Raw genomic sequence first — 20,250 nt, 5'->3', positions numbered from 1 at the left:
TATATCATGAATACATACAGGCTATTGACACTTTTCTACTATTACGTGGGGGACTTTTATTTTGAATATTTTCTCAAATCTGTGACCCGGACGTACTTTTTTAGTGTTGCTGATGAGACAGCGATCTGATGTGGTCTATCGTGGGTTTGTTATACAAATCTTTGACCTAACGTAACCGAACACTGTCAACTTTCGTCAAGCTGGGCTTGTATTGCGCTGAAATCGTCGACAACGGTATGCGTAATGTCTGTGGCCGAGACGGCAGTGACTGTGCAGACTTATTGGAGAAAATAGATATGGTTTTGAAAACGTTATCCAACAAGAACAAGACTTGTCAACAACTGACGTCAGCTAGCGAGCTAACGTTATAGCTGCAGTGCAATCTCTTGGACCGGATTGCCCTAACGTTACCCCTGCACAGTTTTTAATTGAAAGAAAGGACTCTTGAGGTCAAAAGTAAGTTAATAAAAAGTGTTTACTGATTTAATCAGGGTTATCACAAGTTGCCACAAAGTAATAAACCCCGCCTATTTCTACAATTGATCTGAAAGTGTGATTTTAAACCTAACCACACTGCAAACCTGCAGGCCTAACTACTTGTATTTGTGACAGTTGTTGACATGGTGAACGCACCGAGCTGTTTGTTTGAACTACTGCCACACAGCTCAGACACCCATGCATCCCCCACAAGACATGCCGCCAGAGGTCTCTTCACAGTCCTCAAGTTCAGAACAGACTATGGGAGGTGTACAGTACTACATAGAGCCATGACTACATGGAACTCTATGCTGATCCAAGCAGTAGAATCTGATTTTTTTTTAAACAGCTACAAATGCACCTTATAGAACAGTGGGGACTGTGAAGAGACACACACAGGCTCAGACACATGCATACATACGATAACATACATACCAAACAGACACGTACACATGGAATTTGTGTTGTAGATAAGTGGTAGTAGAGTAGCGGCCTGAGGGCACACTTAATGTGTCGGGAAATCTGTTTTGAATGTATTGTAAGGTTTTGAAAATTGTATAACTTTCCTCAACTTTGCCGGACCCCAGGAAGAGTAGCTGATGCTTTGGCAGCAGCTAATGGGGATCCATACTAAATACAAATACCTACTCTGACCTATCTTCGTGTTTCTGTAGGATGTTTTTGGTGGGGTTGACGGGAGGAATCGCCTCAGGGAAGAGCACTGTGTCCTCTCTGCTGCGAGAGCTTGGCTGCCCCATTATCGATGCCGATGTGGTGGCTAGAAAAGGTACAAGCTATGGGACTGAAAGGGATTTTTCCCCCTCTCTCACACACACACACACACACACACACACACACACACACACACACACACACACACACACACACACACACACACACACACACAATATTGGGTCCATTTTGGCATTCCACACTCTTGTATTTGCATTCATTAAAAAAAAACATTGTGCAGTTTAAAGCCCTATGCAAAATTTACTTGAGCGTGCCCCAATTTATTTGTATTGATCACTATGTCATGCAAAGGAGGTTGGTGGGAGGATATATGAGTATGGGCTCATTGTAAAGACTCGAATGGAATCGATAGAACAGTATCAAACATGGAAACCACATATTTGGCGCCTTTCCATTAATTCCATTCCAGACATTCTATCTATATAGTGGGTATGGAAAGTCAGCACGACCTTTCAAAATGTTTTGTTGCCTTATAGCCTGAAATGAAAACCCATATAATCTGATTTTATTTACACACAGTAACCCACAATATCCAAGTGAATTGTTTTAATACAAAAACATCTGAAAGTTAATACTCGGTGGATCTGCCGTTTGCATGAATTACAGCCATGAGTCTCTTTGAATACGTCTCTGCTAACTTTGTACATCTAGACTGTGCAATATTTGTCCGTTCTTCCTTGCAGAGTTGTTCAAGCTCAGTCAAATTGCACGGTGACCGCGCATGGACTGCACTCTTCAAGTCATTCCACAGGTTCTTGATGGGATTTGGGGCTCTGATTAGGCCATCCTTGGGCTCTGATTAGGCCATCCTTGGACATTCACCTTCTTGTCCTTCAACCACTGTACGGTTGCTTTGGCGGTGTGTTTTGGGTCATTGTCATGTTGAAACGTGAACTATTTTCAACTTCCTGGCAGAGGGCTGCAGGTTCTCAAGAATCTGTCAGTATTTTGCACTGTCCATTTTCCCTTCTTTCCTGACAAGTGCTCCTGTCTCTGCTGAAGAGAAACAACCCCACAACAGGATGCTGCCATGGCCATACTTTACTGTAGACATGGTGTTATTTGGGTGGAAAGATGTATTGGGTTTTCGACCAGACCTTTTTACATTCAGCCCAAAAAGTTCAATTTTGGTCTCATCTGACCACAGCACCTTTTGGCAAAAGCTCAAACGAGACTTGATGTGGTTTTTTCCTTCTTGCCTCTCTGATCAGTCTCCTCCTTGCCCGGTCATCCAGTTTGGAGGGATGGCTTGATCTATGCATGGTCTGGGTGGTGCCATACGCCTTCCACTTCTTAATAATGGTCTTCACTGTGCTCCGAGGGATAGGTAAAGCCTTTGAAATATTTTATATCCATCCCCTGACTTGTGCCTTTCCACAACTTTATCTCGTAGATCTTTTGAAAAAACCTTTCCGCCCATAGTGGATTCTTTGCTTTGAATTGCACTACTAAGCAGTCCTCTATCAACAACTGCTTTTATTTTGAACTAATCAAAGTCACTACAATTGATCACAGATGGAAGCCAATTAGCTTGATTTGTGATCTGGAAGGTGGTTGGTTATACCTCAGCAAGTTTGCAATTGCAATTCTAAGGGGGTTCACTTATTACTGTTTTACTTTTAATTTGTTTCCAGAGTTTAAAAAATGTTTTACTTGGATATTGTGGGTTACTGTGTATAAATAAAGCTGGATGTTATGTTTTCATTTCAGGCTGTAAGGCAACAAAATGTGAATATTTTTGAAAGCGGTGATGACTTTCTATACCCAATGTAGCTCCTCCCACCAGCCTTTTCTGATATGCCATCATGAATCCGGTCTTATTCAATCCAGACTCATTTTGAAAGAGCTGTCCTGTTTACATATTTAAAGGGATTCTGTCTGTTTTGACAACGCTAGGGTTGAATAGCGGGAACCGGGTTACCGAGAATTACTGAGATTTACGTCCCAAACCCACACCCTTTTCCCGGGATAAGTAACTGAGAAACTGGTATATTACACTAAACAAACGCAACATATAAAGTGTTGATCCCATGTTTCACGAGCTGAAATAAAATATCCCCGGAATTTTCCATATGCACCAAAAGCTTATTTCTCTAAAATGTTGTCCACAAATTTGTTTACATTCCCGTTAGTTAGTATTTCTCCTTTGCCAAACTAATCCATCCATCTGACAGGTATCAGATTGCGCTAGGGACAATAAAAGGCCACTCTAAATGTGCAGTTTTGTCACACAATACAGTGCCACAGATATCCCATTGAATTTAATGTTCATTTCTCTACCATAAGCAGCCTCCAACGTTGTTTTAAAGAATTTGGCAGTATGTCCAACCGGCATTACAACAGCAGACCATCTGTAACCACGCCAGCCCAGGACCTCCACATCAGGGCTCTTCACCTGCGGAATCGTCTGAGACCTGCCACCTGGGCAGCTGATGAAACTGGGTTTGTACAACGGAATAATTTCTGCAGAAACAAGCTCACCTGCCTGCTCATTGTCCTCACCAGGGTCTGGACCTGACTGTAGTTTGGCGTCGTAACCGACTTCATGGCCACTAGCACACTAGAGAAGTGTGCTCTTCACGGCTGAATCCCGGTTTCAACTGTACTGGACAGATGACGTTGTGTGTGCGAGTGGCTTGCTGACGTCAACATTGCGAACAGACTGCCCCATGGAGGCGGTGGGGTTATGCTATAGGCAGGCATAAGCTACGGGCCAATGAACACAATTGCATTTTAACAATGGCAATTTGAATGCACAGAGATACCGTATCGAGATCTTGAGGCCCATTGTTGTGCATTCATCTGCTGCCATCACCACATTTTTCAGCCTGATAATGCACGACCACATGTCACAAGGATATGTACAAAATTCCTGGAGGCTGAAAATGTCCCAGTTCTTTCATGGCCTGCATACACAACATGCATTGAGCATGTTTGGGATGCTCTGGATTGACACATACACAGCGTGTTCCAGTTCCCACCAATATCCAGCAACTTTGCACAGCCATTGAAGAAGCCACAATCAACAGCCTGATCAACTCTATGCAAAGGAGATTTTTTTATTTTTTTATTTTACCTCTATTTTACTAGGCAAGTCAGTTAAGAACAAATTCTTATTTTCAATGACGGCCTAGGAACAGTGAGTTAACTGTCTGTTCAGGGGCAGAACGACAGATTTGTACCTTGTCAGCTCGGGGATTTGAACTTGCAACCTTTCGGTTACCAGTCCAACGCTCTAACCACTAGGCTACCACTCGCGCTGCATGAGGCAAATGGTGGTCACACCAGATACTGACGGGTTTCCTGATTTACGCCCCCCAAAAAACTATTTAATCCATTTTAGAATAAGTCTGTAACATAACAAAATGTGGAATAAATGCACTGTATACACACTGAACAAAAATCTAAATGCATTATGCAACGATTTCAAAGATTTTACTGAGTTAAGAGGATATCAGTCAATTCAAAAAAATAATTAGGCCCTAATCTATGGATTTCACGTGACTGGGAATATAGATATGCATCTGTTGGTCACAGATTTTCATCGATAAAATGCAATTGTGTTTGTCTGTAGCTTATGCCTGCCATACCATAACCCCACCTCCACCATAGGGCACTCTTTTCATAACGTTGACATAAGCAAACCGCTCACCCACACAAAGCCATACACGTGGTCTGTGGTTGTGAGGCCAGTTGGACGTACTGCCAAATTCTCTAAAAAGACGGAGGCGGCTTAGGGTATAGAAATTAACATTAAATTCTCTGGCAACAGCACTGGTGGACGTTCCCTACAGTTAGCATTCAAATTGCACGCTCCCTCAACTTGACACATCTGTGGTATTGTATTATGTGACAACTGTTCATTTTAGAGTGGCCTTCCATTGTCCACAGCACAAGGTGCACCTGTGTAAGCATGCTTTTTAAATCAGCTTCTTGATATACCACAACTGTCAGGTGGCTGGATTATCTTGGCATCGGAGAAATGCTCACTAACAGGAATGTAAACAAATATGTGCACCAAATTTGAGAGAAATAAGCATTTTGTGCATATGGAACATTTGTGGGATCTTATTTCAGCTCATGAAACATTGGACCAATACTTTACACTTGCGTTTATATTGTTGTTCAGTATATATAAAATCCTACCCTACCTCTTTCAGGTAATAAATTGAATGCAGTATTAGCGTTGTTTATCTAATGAATGATGGGTGATGCATAAGCTTCTAACTTATAGCCTCTGTCTCTTACGCAATACGCACCTGCGCTACGCTGGCCTCTCTCCTTTAAACGCTTCTTCCCACTGGGCGCACACTGGTTGACCCAATGTGGAATAGACGTTGAATTGACATCTGTGCCAAGTGGGTTAGCTCTTGGAGTCCCAGGAAAAGCTAGACTATTGCTGGACATTTTTGTTTCTCTTCCGTTTAATAATAGACTATTCGAAGTGGGATGCAAGTTCTTGTTTGCTGAATGTTAATTACAGCAGCCAATAGAACTCGCGGGGAGTTTTGAAAGAAGAGAGAACACACGCAATTTATTCAGACCATAACCATTCAATCTTTGTGAAAATAATTGAAAGCCGTTTGCATCTTATTCTAGTCCTATGTTATTCATTGTCATTACAATTATGAAGATAAGTACAACATATTTAATTTAGCTGTTGAAAGCGAGGAAGAAATGAAGCAACAATAGAGAGTGAAATGGGTAGGATTATTATGAAAGGTAGCCTATACAGTTGAAGTCGGAAGTTTAGTCATTAACTTGTTTTTCAACCACTCCACAAATTTCTTGTTTACAATCTATGGTTTTGGCAAGTCGGATAGGATATCTACTTTGTGCATGACACAAGTAATCTTTCCAAAAATTGTTTACAGACAGATTATTTCACTGTATCACAATTCCAGTGGGTCAGAAGTGAACATACACTAAGTTGACTGTGCCTTTAAACAGCTTTGAAAATTCCAGAAAATTCCATCATACAATAGTACACAAGTATAAACACCATGGGATCACGCATCCATCATACCGCTCAGGAAGGAGACAAGTTCTGTCTCCTAGAAATGAACGTACTTTGGTGCGAAAAGTGAAAATCAATCTCAGAACAACAACGGACATTGTGAAGATTCTGGAGGAAACGGGTACACAAGTATCTATATCCACAGTAAGACGAGTCTTATATCGACATAACCTAAAAGGCCACTCACCAAGGAAGAAGCCACTGCTCCAAAACCGCCATAAAAAATCCAAACTACGGTTTGCAACTGCACATGGGGACAAAGATTGTACTTCCTGGAGAAATTGTTACGCACGCCTCTATGAAGAGGGAACGCGACACCCTGCTACAACTAAACTCTCCGTGAAGTGAAAAAGGTATGGACTGTAGGTGTGAGTAAGGATGACAACAGACAGAATGTGGTACCGTTTACAAGGACTTTATTCCTTTACACGGTAATATGGGGAAAAGGGGCTGGACGGAACCAAAGCAAAGAAAGTAAATCTCAAAGCCCCCCCTCTCCTATCTTACCTGCCTACCCACTACTTACCTAATTTAGCACCACCTGGTGCCCTAACCAAAATACAAGGGGGTGGTCCGCCCAGGTCTTACCTAGTGTGCCTAGACAGCAAATATGCTACGGGTATATGTATGCCCGCGGGCCTCTTGCCTAAGCACTCCCTAGGTGCCTTCCCCTTCCCCCCTGGGAACAAATGAAACAGAATATTAAACAATTTTCGCAAACAAACTAAGAAACAAAGGATGTCAAATAAGCGCTATCTGAGCAACAAACTCACTAAACATACCAACTCTCAGCAATGACCTCCCAGCAAAACTCTCTAGCAAATCTACTTCCAGCAAAATTCTCTCTAGCAAATCTACCTCCAGCAAAATTCTCTCTAGCAAATCTACCTCTAGCAAAATTCCTCTAGCAAATCTACCTCTAGCAAAATTCTCTAATGACCTCCCAGCAAATCTCTCTAATGACCTCCCAGCAAATCTCTCTCCTGAACAGAACACTGGCATTTATATAGCTTCAGAATGAATGGGTAATTGGAGACAGCTGCGTCTTGACGAGGGGGTGGGGTCAGCTCTCCAATTAGCCATGGAGTTGACCAATCAGCTGCTTGAGGGATTTCAGGAAGCCATTTCCTGAAATAAACACATGCAAATACACAAACTACAACACATAAACTGGGGAACGTAACAGAAATGTCCTCTGGTCTGGTGAAACAAAAATAGAACTGTTTGGCCATAATGACCATCGTTATTTTTGGAGGAAAAAGGGGCAGGCTTGCAAGCCGAAGATCACCATCCCAACCGTTAAGCACGGGGGTGGCAGCATCATGTTGTGGGGGTGCTTTGCTGCAGGAGGGACTGGTGCACTTCACAAAATAGATAGAATCATGAGGACGGAAAATGATGTGGATGTATTGAAGCAACATCTCAAGACATCAGTCAGGAAGTTCAAGCTTGGTTGCAAATTGGTCTTCCAAATGCACCAGCTCTGTCAGGAGGAATGGGACAAAATTCACCCAACTTATTGTGGGAAGCTTGTGGAAGGCTACCCGAAACATTTGAACCAAGTTAAACAATTTAAAGGCAATGCTACCAAATACAAATTGAGTGCATGTAAACTTCTGACCCACTGGGAATGTGATGAAAGAAATAAAAGCTGAAAGAAATAATTCTCTCTACCATTTTGCTGACATTTCACATTCTTAAAATAAAGTGGTGATCCTAACTGACCTAAGGACAGGGAATTTTTACTAGGATTAAATGTCAGGAACTGTGAAAAGCTGAGTGTAAATGTATTTGGCTAAGGTGTATGTAAACTACCGACTTCAACTGTATATGGTTAAAATAAGCTCTATTATATTTCACAATTTAAATCAAATTCGCTAGCCTTTGTAGGCTGCATGTCCAGCACCAGCATCGCATGGTTTGAACGCGGTGTGTAATTCCAGTCCATGTAATGCAGCATAATACAGTCCACACTCAAAAATATTAGCTTACTGGAGCTTGTTGCATTCATTTACCATTCATTTACCATTTAGCATAACTACATCTATGGGCTTCTGTCGTGTTCTTCTGTCGTGCATAATGTGCGGTAGTCTATCTATCATGTAAATCATTGGTTAATGGCAAAATCGTTTGGGCATTTTTAGGCATGGGCTCATAAAATATCCTTAATGTATGGTTCATCAGGTTCAGGTATCATCAGGCTTGAATTTTCATGCCGTTAGAAGCTCTAAATCAAATCCAGACATATTTATATGCTTTAGATTGAGACTACCTGTTTTGGCTGGAAATACTGGGTTACCCAGAGAAAATGTGTTAAATCTTGGGATGGAACATTTTTGTAAAATACCGGGAAACTATTCAACCCTAGACAACACAGGCGTATTTATATTGGATGGCTGTGAGAAAGCCGTGGCAAGGGTTGTCGTATTCATTAGGCACCAAATAGGGGAAAAAATGTGACTGAAACCGAGAGGTACTACATGGACTTGTCAATTAAGAAATGCTAATTTTTGTTTTCCGATGCAAATGTTTGAGAACACATTCTGTTGCGTGCCTTAATGAATATGACCCATGTCTTTAATCAGGTTAAGCTAACCGTGTCCTGTGTCTTTGCCAGTGGTGGAGCCCCACAGTCCGGCCTACTGCCGGATCGTGAAGCACTTTGGCCCCGAGATCCTGCTGGAAAATGGAGAGATCGACCGGCAGAAGCTGGGTCAGCTCATCTTCGCCAGCGAGGACAAGCGGCGCCTGCTTAACTCCATCACCCACCCAGAGATCCACAAGGCCATGCTCAAACAGATCTTCTTTTTCTTCCTCCGAGGTTAGCTAACTAAGTGTAAAAAAGACAATTACAGCAGTACATTATTATTTTTTATTTTTTCCTGGGGTGGTCTTCCCATCTACAGCAAATGTATTATATTTTGTAAAGCCACTAAATTGCATATGTCATAACAATCTCATGAAAAAGTGTAAGGAATTCTTAATAGGACATATGGAGAATAAACCATGGAATACCTAACATTGTAACTTTCCATAGAGGGTGGATTGGTAGGAGCCACAGTACAGTACAGCAGTTCCACGGCTCTGGTGTGAGGGCTCTATTGTAGTGCTGCTGCTCTTTCCCCTCCAGGTTATCGCTACGTGGTGCTAGATGTGCCCCTGCTCTTCGAGACGAGGCGTCTCACCCGCTTCCTTAACCACACTGTGGTGGTGTACTGGTAAGACCAACTACGGCTCTCCGACCTTTAATTTCTAAAGGTTTGAACCTGCTTAAAGGTTTCAACATAAAATATGATGTGCTCTAGCTTGGAAAATAAATGCGACAATATCTGTTTGCTTCCTACCTTAGGACTGTTTTCCTCAAGAATTGTGTTCTGCTTCATGTTGACTTTCCTTCCCATGATACATTGAGTTTTGTGATACTGAGTATCATGACAACTATTGCAGCACGGCGCTTTGGGGTAGTGCGCTGCGCTCAGAATTCAGGTAAATTGAATGCACAACCATGCGGCGCCTTTGTAGCTTTCCTAAACCTAGACCAGAGAGAAGTTCAACAAGGGCAAGTATTGTTTCCAAGAGACCATTTCCTTAATGTCAAACAGAACTTACCCAGAACGTGGTCACCATGACCTCAGAATATTCAATATTAATGTTCTAGACACGTTTCGTGAGAACGCTGCAAGAACATTTCTGTGTCCAGTTCTCCGAGGGTTATGGGAATATTCCTTCAAAGAATATTCCATGGATACAGTTCTTGCAGCGTTCCAATTAAACGTGTCTAGAACATTTAATATGGAATATTCTGAGGTCATGGTGACCACGTTCTGTTTAATATTTAGGGAATAATCTTCTAACTCTAATGCCAGAACCTGCTAAATAGGTTTCAGGAGGTTTTTGCTAACGTACATAGAATGTTCCCCTAACTAACTGAAAACTACATCTGGGGAACATTATGGGTCAAATAAAATGTTATTTGTCACATCCGCCTAATACAACAGGTGTAGACCTTGAAATGCATACTTACAAGCCCTTAACAAACAGTGCAGAGTAAGAAAGTATTTTCTAAATAAACGAAAGTAAAATAACAATAATGAGGCTATATACAGGGGGTACCAGTACCAAGTCAATGTACGGGTTATTGGGCCATACACACTACTCTTTGTAGCGCCTTGCGGTCGGATGCCGAGCAGTTTCCATACCAGGCGGTCATGCTCTTGATGGTGCAGCTGTAGAACGTTTTGAGGATCTGGGGACACTCTTTTCAGTCTCCTGAGGGGAATAGGTGTTCTAATGCCCTGTTCAAAACTGAATTGGTGTGTTTGGACCATGATAGTTTGTTGGTGATGTGAACACCAAGGAACTTGAAGCTTTGGCCCCGCTCCACTACAGACCTGTCAATTTGTGCTCGGCCCTCCTTTTCCTGTAGTCCTCGATCAGCTCTTTGTCTTAATGTTGAGGGAGAGGTTGTTGTCCTGGTACCACGCTGCCAGGTCTCTGACCTCCTCCCTATCGGCTGTCTCATCGTTGTCAGTGATCAGGCCTACCACCGTTGTGTCGTCTGCAAACTTATTGATGGTGTTGGAGTCGTGCTTGGCCACACAGTCGTGGATGAACAGGGTGTAGAGGAGGCGACTAAGCACAAACACCCCTGAGGAAGCCACCTTGTTGAGGTTCAGCGTGTCAGATGTGTTGTTACCTACCCTTACCACCTGTGGGCGGCCTTTCAGGAAGTCCAGGATCCTGTTGCAGAGGGAGGTGTTTAGTCTCAGGGTCCTTAGCTTAGTGATGAGCTTTGAGGGCACTGTGGTGGGTAACATTACAAAAACGTTATCTCTGTCGCTAGAATTGTTAGTTGGGGAAACTGTCACTAGAAATAATAATGTGGTGATACAACCCGACAGGATGCTCTCAATTGTGCATCTGTAAACGTTTGTGAGGGTTTTAGGTTTTAGACAAATTTATTCAGCCTCCTAAAGTTGAAGAGGTACTGTTGCGCCTTCATCAACACACTGTCTGTGGGTTGATATTTTCAGATTGTCAGTGATGTGTATGCCAAGAAACGTGAACCTCTCCTCCTTCTCCACTGCGGTCCCGTCTATGTGGATAGAGGTGTTCTCCCTCTACTGTCTCCTGTAGTCCATGATCAGCTCCTTCGTTTTGTTGGCGTTGAGAGGGAGTTTTTTTCCCTTTCACCACTCCGCCAGGGCCCTCACCACCTCCCTGTAGGCTGTCTCGTCGTTGTTGATAATCAGGAATACTACTGTTGTGACATCTGCAACCTTGATGATTGAATTGGAGGCTTGCGTGGCCACGCAGTCATTGGTGAACAGGGAGTACAGGAGGGGTCTGAGCACGCACCCTTGTGGGGCCCCTGTGTTGAAGATCAGCGAAGTGGAGATGTTGTTTCCAACAACGGTCCATTATAAATTGTAATCTGGGTCAGGTGGGCATACATATAACGCTTGTTCTATTGCTAACATTACCAGCTAAATTATGAAATACTATATTAGTGTTAGGCTTTCACAAGGCAATTCACAGAAGCACATCGTAATTGTGGTGGCCATAGAACAGAGTCATGAGTGCATTGTATGACATCAAATCAGTATTATATTCCTCAAGTCTCATTTTTGTAATTTACAGCATTTCCCTCACCCAGACAACAAAACAATTGCCAAAGTTGCCCAATTAGCTGGAGGGATGGGTGCAACTTATTTTCATGCAATGCTCAATTTTAGAACGGCTGTCAGTCAAAACCCTCTGATGTCATGTATATCATGTTACTGTACAGCCACTGCATTCCAATTTAGGCGCTTAATCATTGTCCAAATCTGCCAGTGTAAAGGGTTAAGCATGTTCTCTTTTCCTGATCCAGTGACCCGGCCACCCAGCTGTCGCGCCTCATGAACCGGGACGGGCTGACCCAGGAGCAGGCGGAGCAGCGTGTGGCCGCCCAGATGCCCCTAAATGAGAAGCGGGGATTGGCCAGTCACGTGGTGGAAAACTCGGGCAGCCGCGAGGACACCCAGCGCCAGGTGCTGCGGCTGCACACCAAGCTCGAGGACTCTATGGAGTTCTTGCTGGCCAGGGCCATTGCCATAGCGACCGCTGCCGGCCTGGGCGGACTACTTCTATACGCCGCCAAATTGCTGGCGTCTTAGCGAATGGAGTGAGAGTTTGACGAGAGTCGCCCTCCTATGGCAATGCAGTGTTGAATTGTGATTGAGACTGCGGCACTTTGAACTTAAGCCATAGCATGTAACCGACCACTGGGCCCAGCACGTGTGGTGAGAGGTCCAATAGTCGGTTATGTGTTATGGCGTGAGTTGAAAGTTCACATGCAGTTTGTACTTAGAAAGTGGTCAAGTAACGTGAGATGTTTTCTTGTGTAAATTCCTTGTTGCTCTTTGAATGCTACAGGAAACAGTGAACACCTAGGTTTCCTTGGTTTGCATTTTAAAAGCCAAGAAGTTATTTGGGAAAATATTTTTGGAGTCACTAGACTGCTTTTTTTAAAGCAAATATCTTTTCTGTATGAGATATCTGGACAGAATAGTTCAGCATGGGCTGAGAAGCAATACTGGTGATGTAAGAATGTTTTTAGCTCATTGTGCCTATTTGTTTTACATGTTAAAGGGATAGTTCACTGAAATTGCATATTTACCTTTAGTGAGTGGTGTATGGACCTGGAGAGTCAGCGACCGAAGATTTAGATTTCTTAAAATGAAATGTTATTGTTTGCGTACACAGTTTAACAAGTGCTATATAGTGGGTGCAGCGATATGCTTATGTTCCTATCGATCGGTGGCAGTAAATTTCAACAAGCACACAATAATCGCAAATTTATTTTTAAAAATGTTTTATGTAGTACAGCAATGGATGTATAAATAGTATGTAAATATTATTAAAGTGACCAGTGGTCATTGACTATGTAGTAGTCCCTAAGGTGCAGGCTAGAGTACCCGGTGGTGGCCAGCTAGTGATAGTGACTGAGGGGCAGAGTAGGGTAGTGGGCAGACAGCACAGTACTGGGTGGAGGCCATCTAGTGGTGGCTATTTAACACTGATGGCCTGGGGATATAAGCTGTTTATCAGTCTCTCGGTCCCAGCTTTGATGTACTGTCTCTGTCTTCTAGATGGTAGCGGGGTGAACAGTCCGTGGCTCAGGTGGCTGAGGTCCTTGATGATGATCTTGGCCTTCCTGTGACACCGGGTGCTGTAGATATCCTGGAGGGCAGGCAGTGTGCCCCCGATGGTGCATTGGGCGGACCGTACCACCCCTAGAGTGCCCTGCTGTTATCGACGGTACAATTGCCATACCAGGCAGTTATACTGCCTGACAGGATGCTCTCAAGGGTGCATCTGTAGATGTTTGTGAGGGACTTAGGGGTTGAAGAGGTGTTGTTGCGCCTTCTTCACCACATTGTTGGTGTGAAGGGATCATTTCAGGTCTCTGTCAATTTGGATGAGGGTGTGCTCTCTCTGCTGTCTCCTGTAGTTCACGATCAGCTCCTGTCCACGATCAGCTTTTGTTGACATTGAGGAAGAGGTATGGTCAGATTTCCGAAGGGAGGTTAGGGCCTTGTAGCCATCCCAGAAGGGAGAGTAGCAATGAACAAGAATTCTCGCACCACGAGTAGCAAAGATGTTGATAGCATTTTGGTAGTGTTTTCCTCAGATTTCCTTTGTTAAAGTCCCCAGCCTCAATAAATGTTCCTTCAGGATATGCGGTTTCTTGAGTGCCGTCGCAGTGTCTGCTTGTGAGGAAATGTACATGGCAGTGACTATTACCGAAGACAACTGTCTTGGGAGGTAATGTGGTCGGCATTTGAAGGAGGTATTCCAGATCGGGAGAACCAAAGGACTTGAGTTCCTGTACGTTACCCAATAACACCATGAGTTGTTTGTCATGAAACATGCTCCTTACCTTTGTGTTTCCCGGATAGTTGTTTGTTCCTGACCACACAATGAACGTAGGACCACGCTGGTTCTATGGACGGGGACAATGTGTCCAGAGAGAGCCACGATTCTGTAAAGCAGAATATGTCTCTGTCTGGACGATCCTTGCACTGAGCTCATATATTTTATTGTCCAGGGATTGACGGTTACAGAGTAATATACTCTGAAGCAGTAGGTGGTATGCCTGTTTCCTGAGTCTGACTAAGTCCCCACTTCTCCTTCGGCAGTTGTTTTGGAGTGTCACCCGGGATGAATGGAGTTGCCTCGGGCAGTTTAAACAAAGGGTCCAGGAAGTTCAATTTATGGTGAGTGACCACCAATCTAATATCCAAAAGTGATTTTCGCCTGTAGGTAATAGAGAAAATAATGTAAGAAATAATTTTTAAAAACTAAAATACTGCAAAGTTGTCTAGGAGCTAGAAGCAGGGCGACTATGTTTGTTGGCACGATCTTTAAAGTTGTTTACTTAGTGTTAACGGCGTTGGATACTGTTAGATTCTTCGTTAAACTTGGAACATTGTTATACTCAAAAGTATAGTATCTAAGCAGTGAAAGAGACTGGTTTTTACATCAGAAGTTAATGGTTATCTGTAGGAGCCAGATGGCTTTGGAATGTATTGGATGGACGGGAAGAAGTCACAGGAGTGCTATAGGGGATACGGATGGACATCTGTGGATTAGGCAAAATAAATTATGGTTTATTACCCTATTACTTAGTCTTCCTGTTGAACCATAAAATATGTAAGGATTTGAGAGAAGGAGTGCCTAAATTGGAGTTTATATACTTGTGGTGGTGGAAACATGTTTTGTCTGAATGCAGCTGTATTGACCCTCTGGGCTTTCATAATGTGTGTTTTTACTCTGAGAATTAGAACCTAACAACACAAAGCAATGGGGATGGTAGGGAGTTGGAATGAAGTGACTGAGTTGATTTGGGAATGCTTCGATCATGCTACCATGGCTCCTATAAGTCTTATTATTTTGTGCGCAACAATGCTAATGCTAATATGTGAGAAAGTAAACTCCCAGGTTCCATAGATTACTTCCTGTTTATCAATAAAATTTGGTGCATTTGTGATTTAGGATAAATAGAATTTTAAGGATGGGGTAACTATGTAATATGGGTAAACTAATCAGTTTAAAAAATATTTGATTGACTCTGTGATGACGCTAGAATGAAGACATAGGTGATGTATTCGACAATCCACTTGTCAAACTAAAGAGTTTTCTAAACGGTCGAAGGAATGAAGATAAATACTTCCTTGATGCCACTGTGTCTTTTCTAACACTTGAAGCTACAGTATCTTCTGTACTTTTTCAGTCAACTCTATTTTTTTTAATTTTTTTTTTACATCCGCACACGAGGAACTAAAAGATTTTATCTGTTTTATCAGCTGCTGTAAAAAAAAAAAAGTAAAAGAATGTCAATGATCTCTTATCCATGTCTGAAAATAAACAGAACTATATTACTACAATGTCCCATCCTACATTGTGCTTTTGCATCCTTTCGTAATATTGCATTCTCATACTCTTAAGATACTAACATTTTTATAGAGGCACACTACATTCTGTCATACTATAACAATAGTCCCATAAAGATAGTTATAATAAAGTTAATGTTGCAGTTATTGGATGGGCCGAGTAAACACAAAGTCTTTCTTTGACCGATTTACTTGAAAATGACTTTAAAAATATAACGGCACCTCACAGACTTGAAGGACCTAATTATTTCATTTCGGGATGCATTGAGGATGACTAACTTGCAGAAATTTATTGTTCACAGCCTTGAGAGGGGAGACCTCCATTGGTATGATCTTGCTTCCTGGCTGGGCCTTGTCTGTTTGTGTGTTGGCAGCAGTCAGGCTAGTGGGAGGGCGGCAGGGAATGACATAATCCACATGTGTCTGGTGCTGTGTGTCGTGGGTAATGTGTGTGGTGGGTACCAATTTTGTGTGTGTATACCAAGTACATGTATGTGTAGTGCGTAGCATTTGTGTGTCTGTGTGTCACCCTTGCACTGCACTGGGTCTCTCCTCTATCAGGGGACTTGGGGTGGCCTGAGTGTACTGGCTACTTGGATTCCTTCGTACATCGCTGCTGGCCGACGCTCCTCTTTTATCAAGTGACTGCAGATTAATGCAAAGTGAAGGGGCTAAAGGGCAGTGAGCCACCGGGGACCCACAGTCTCACACACACACACACACACACACAAACACACACACAAACAAATTAAGTCAGACACGCACATATATGCACACGCAGATACACATACACATGCAGACAAGCACACACACACTTGGTACTGACAATCAGACACACACTCACTCATACGCAGACACGCACACATACACATACACACACACAGGCTGTACCAGAAATCACCTCTGAGCTGTCCGGTCCATTGGCAACAGTAGAGGAATGAAGCGCAGTCTATTTTTAATAGTGGTTTTCAGCTGTCAGTCCACAGGCCACTGTACTTACTGGTCTGGTCAGCCAGCTGTTTAGGAGAGATTCCAAGTGTCCCTTTGTCAGTCCTCTGAAAGACAGACAAGGACCTGATGTAGAACTGGTGGGGTTTTTGAGATGAGGTCTCTTTCCCACCAAGTGACAAGTTTATTTGACATGGAACCCATGCATAGTGCATATATGTGCAACGACACACAGTGCACACACACAAACAATGTATTCATGTGCAGAACATGCACGCACACACAAATGCATGCATGTACACACACAATTCACACAAACTTTTTTGTGTGATTTACAGAGGGGAAGATAGCAGATAATTGTTTCTTGGCAGGGGATAGAGAGTTTACGGTGTCTTGTTGTTTTCATTTAGAGATTAGCCTCAGGCTCCACCAAAGTGTGGCGACATTTTGGAATCTCTTGTCCGAGTGATTTCCTATCTGTCTCTGCCACCCACTGTTGTCAAAGAGAGACAAATACAAACACTTTGAATGCAATATAGTACTTTGTTTTTTATTTGTTACAAATACAACTATTCATCTCAAGCACCAACCATACTATGTTTCTTGTATTTCATATGGGGTATTTAGTATGCACCTATACGAACAAAGTCAGAGTGTGGCGTCAGGAAAACAACCTCTCACTCAATGTCAACAAAACAAAGGAGATGATTGTGGACTTCAGGAAACAGCAGAGGGAGCACCCCCCTATCCACATCGACGGGACAGCAGTGGAGAAGGTGGAAAGTTTTAAGTTCCTCGGGCATAAACATCACAGACAATCTGAAATGGCCCACCCACACAGACATTGTGGTGAAGAATGCGCACCAGTGCCTCTTCAACCTCAGGAGGCTGAAGAAATGTGTCTTGTCACCTAAAACCCTCACAAACTTTTACAGATGCACAATTGAGAGCATCCTGTTGGGTTGTATCACTGCCTGATCCAGCAACTGGACCGCCCATAACCACAGGGCTTTCCAGAGGGTGGTGCTGGCTGCACAACGCATCACCGGGGACAAATTACCTGTCTTCCAGGACACCTACAGCACCCGATGTCACAGGAAGGCCAAAAAGATCATCAAGGACAACAACCACCCGAGCCACTGCCTGTCCACCCTGCTACCATCCAGGAGGCGAGGTCAGTACAGGTGCGTCAAAGCTGGGACCGAGAGTCAGAAGCTCTTTTTCAGTCTCAAGGCCATCAGACTGTTAAACAGCCACCACTATCACAGTGAGGCTGCTGCCTTCATACAGACATGAAATTAATGGCCACTTTAATACATGGATCACTAGTCACTTTAATAATGCCACTTGAGTAATGCAAGATTTGTAAACATTATTAATCTCATATGTACAGTTGAAGTCGGAAGTTTACATACACCAGTTTTTCACAATTCCTGTCATTTAATCCTAGTAATATTCCCTGGATCACCACTTTATTTTAAGAATGTGAAATGTCAGAATAATAGTAGAGAGACTGATTTATTTCAGCTTTTATTTCTTTCATCACATTTCCAGTGGGTCAGAAGTTTACATACACTCAATTGGTATTTGATAACATTGCCTTTAAATTGTTTAACTTGGGTCAAACATTTCGGGTAGCCGTCCACAAGCTTCACACAATAACTTGGGTGAATTTTGTCCCATTCCTCCTGACAGAGCTGTTGTAATCTGAGTCAGGTTTGTAGGCCTCCTTGCTCGCACACATTGTTACTGTTCTGCCCACACATTTTCTATGGGATTGAGGTCAGGGCTTTGTGATGGCCACTCCAATACCTTGACTTTGTTGTCCTTAAGCTATTTTGCCACAACTTTGGAAGTATGCTTGGGCTCATTGTCCATTTGGAAGACCCATTTGCGACCAAGCTTTAACTTCTTGACTGATGTCTTCAGATGTTGCTTCAATATATCCACATTATTTTCTGCCCTCATTATGCCATCTATTTTGTGAAGTGCACCAGTCCCTCCTGCAGAAAAGCACCCCCACAAGATGATGCTGCCAACCCCGTGCTTCACGGTTGGGATGGTGTTCTTCGGCTTGCAAGCGTCCTCCTTTTTCCTCCAAACATCATTATGGCCAAACAGTTCTATTTTTGTTTCATCAGACCAGAGGACATTTCTCCAAAAAGTATGATCTTTGTCCCCATGTGCAGTTGCAAACCTTAGTCTGGCTTTTTTATGGCGGTTTTGGAGCAGTGGCTTCTTCCTTGCTGAGCAGCCTTTTAGGTTGATATAGGACTCGTTTGACTGTGGATATAGATACTTTTGTACCTGTTTCCTGCAGCATCTTCACAGGGTCCTTTGCTGTGGTTCTGGGATTGATTTGCACTTTTCGCACCAAAGTACGTTCATCTCTAGGAGACAGAATGCGTCTCCTTCCTGAGCGGTATGATGACTGCGTGGTCCCATAGTGTTTATACTTGTGTACTATTGTTTTTACAGATGAACGTGGTACCTTCAGACGTTTGGAAATTGCTCCCAAGGATGAACCAGACTTGTGGAGGTCTACAATTTTTTTTCTGAGGTCTTGGCTTATTTCTTTTGATTTTCCCATGATGTCAAGTAAAAAGGCACTGAGTTTGTAGGTAGGCCTTCAAATATATCCACAGGTACACCTCCAATTGACTCAAATTATGTCAATCAGCCTATCAGAAGCTTCTAAAGCCATGACATAATTTTCTGGAATTTTCCAAGCTGTTTAAAGGCACAGTCAACTTGGTGTATGTAAACTTCTGACCCACTGGAATTGTAAGTGAAATAATCTGTCTGTAAACAATTGTTGGAAAAAATGACTTGTGTCATGCTAGAAGTAGATGTCCTAACCGACTTGCCAAAACTATAGTTTGTTAACAAGAAATTTGTGGAGTGGTTGATGACTGCAACCTAAGTGTATGTGAACTTCTGACTTCAACTGTTTATACACTCATTTTATACCATCTATTGCATCATTGCTCTTCCATATATTTATATCTATATATTATTATTGTCATGTCTTATTATGTCTTGTTCCTGTTCTTTCTCTTCACTCTGTCTCTCTCTGCTGGTCTTATTAGGTTACCTTCTCTTTCTCTCCTCCTCCAGCTGTTCCTCATCTCCTCTAACTACCTTGTTCACCCTTTTCCCACCTGTTCCCTTTTTCCCTCTGATTAGGTCTCTATTTCTCTCTCTGTTCCTGCTTCTTTCGGTGTCAGATTCTCGTTTGAGTTTCTCATGCCAGAAACAAACTATCGTCTCGTTTGCTTCATCCTTGTCCTATCCTGTCGGAATCTGCCAGGCAGGTGCATCCTGTACTCAGCTAACTGTCTTTCGTTTGCACTGTGTCCAGTTCATCTGATGCTACGTGAGATCAGGTACCACTGTTCCTCTACGACCCGCGCCTACCCAGAGCGACCTGCAGCCTGTCGCCGCTAACCCAGCTATTCTCCTCTGCTGCTAAGAAGGGGACTCTCTTGTAATATTCAGAGGGACTTTATGTTTCATTTGTCGCCCTCTCTGCGGGTTGTCTATGTTTTCCATTATCTACATCTGAAGAGGATCTATGTCTTCCCTGTGTTCACATTAAAGAACTCTGTTTTTGTTAAA

The 20,250-nt window shown here is 42.9% G+C and overlaps 1 protein-coding gene across 5 annotated transcripts; it reads left to right on the top strand.

Moving 5' to 3' along the window:
• The first annotated feature begins 116 nt into the window (after window positions 1–116).
• dcakd (dephospho-CoA kinase domain containing) lies at window positions 117–20,250 on the top strand. Of its 5 annotated transcripts, none has more exons than XR_010450188.1 (7): window positions 117–456; window positions 1,152–1,264; window positions 8,865–9,068; window positions 9,378–9,465; window positions 12,120–14,508; window positions 17,260–17,806; window positions 19,994–20,250. XR_010450188.1 is itself a non-coding variant. In XM_064923685.1 (5 exons), the coding sequence occupies exons 2-5, from the start codon at window positions 1,153–1,155 to the stop codon at window positions 12,403–12,405; spliced, it is 690 nt and encodes a 229-aa protein (XP_064779757.1). In that variant the 5' UTR covers window positions 117–456; window position 1,152; the 3' UTR covers window positions 12,406–15,687. The 5 variants fall into 5 exon arrangements, 2 of the variants coding, with proteins under 2 accessions (XP_064779757.1, XP_064779758.1); XR_010450187.1 differs by having other exon boundaries at window positions 17,260–17,816; XR_010450189.1 differs by lacking the exon at window positions 17,260–17,806.

The sequence above is a fragment of the Oncorhynchus masou genome, chromosome 18, assembly GCF_036934945.1.
Source record: "Oncorhynchus masou masou isolate Uvic2021 chromosome 18, UVic_Omas_1.1, whole genome shotgun sequence".
Classification (NCBI taxonomy): Eukaryota; Metazoa; Chordata; class Actinopteri; order Salmoniformes; family Salmonidae; genus Oncorhynchus; species Oncorhynchus masou.
This window is presented reverse-complemented; position numbering and strand designations above follow the sequence as displayed.

Bases quoted from the DNA above. Each gene is read 5' to 3' on its own strand.
- dcakd (XM_064923685.1), top strand. From the start codon at position 1,153: ATGTTTTTGGTGGGGTTGACGGGAGGAATCGCCTCAGGGAAGAGCACT. The intron at 1,265-8,864 runs GTACAAGCTATG...TGTCTTTGCCAG, and splicing joins CGATGTGGTGGCTAGAAAAG to TGGTGGAGCCCCACAGTCCG. The intron at 9,069-9,377 runs GTTAGCTAACTA...TTTCCCCTCCAG, and splicing joins CTTCTTTTTCTTCCTCCGAG to GTTATCGCTACGTGGTGCTA.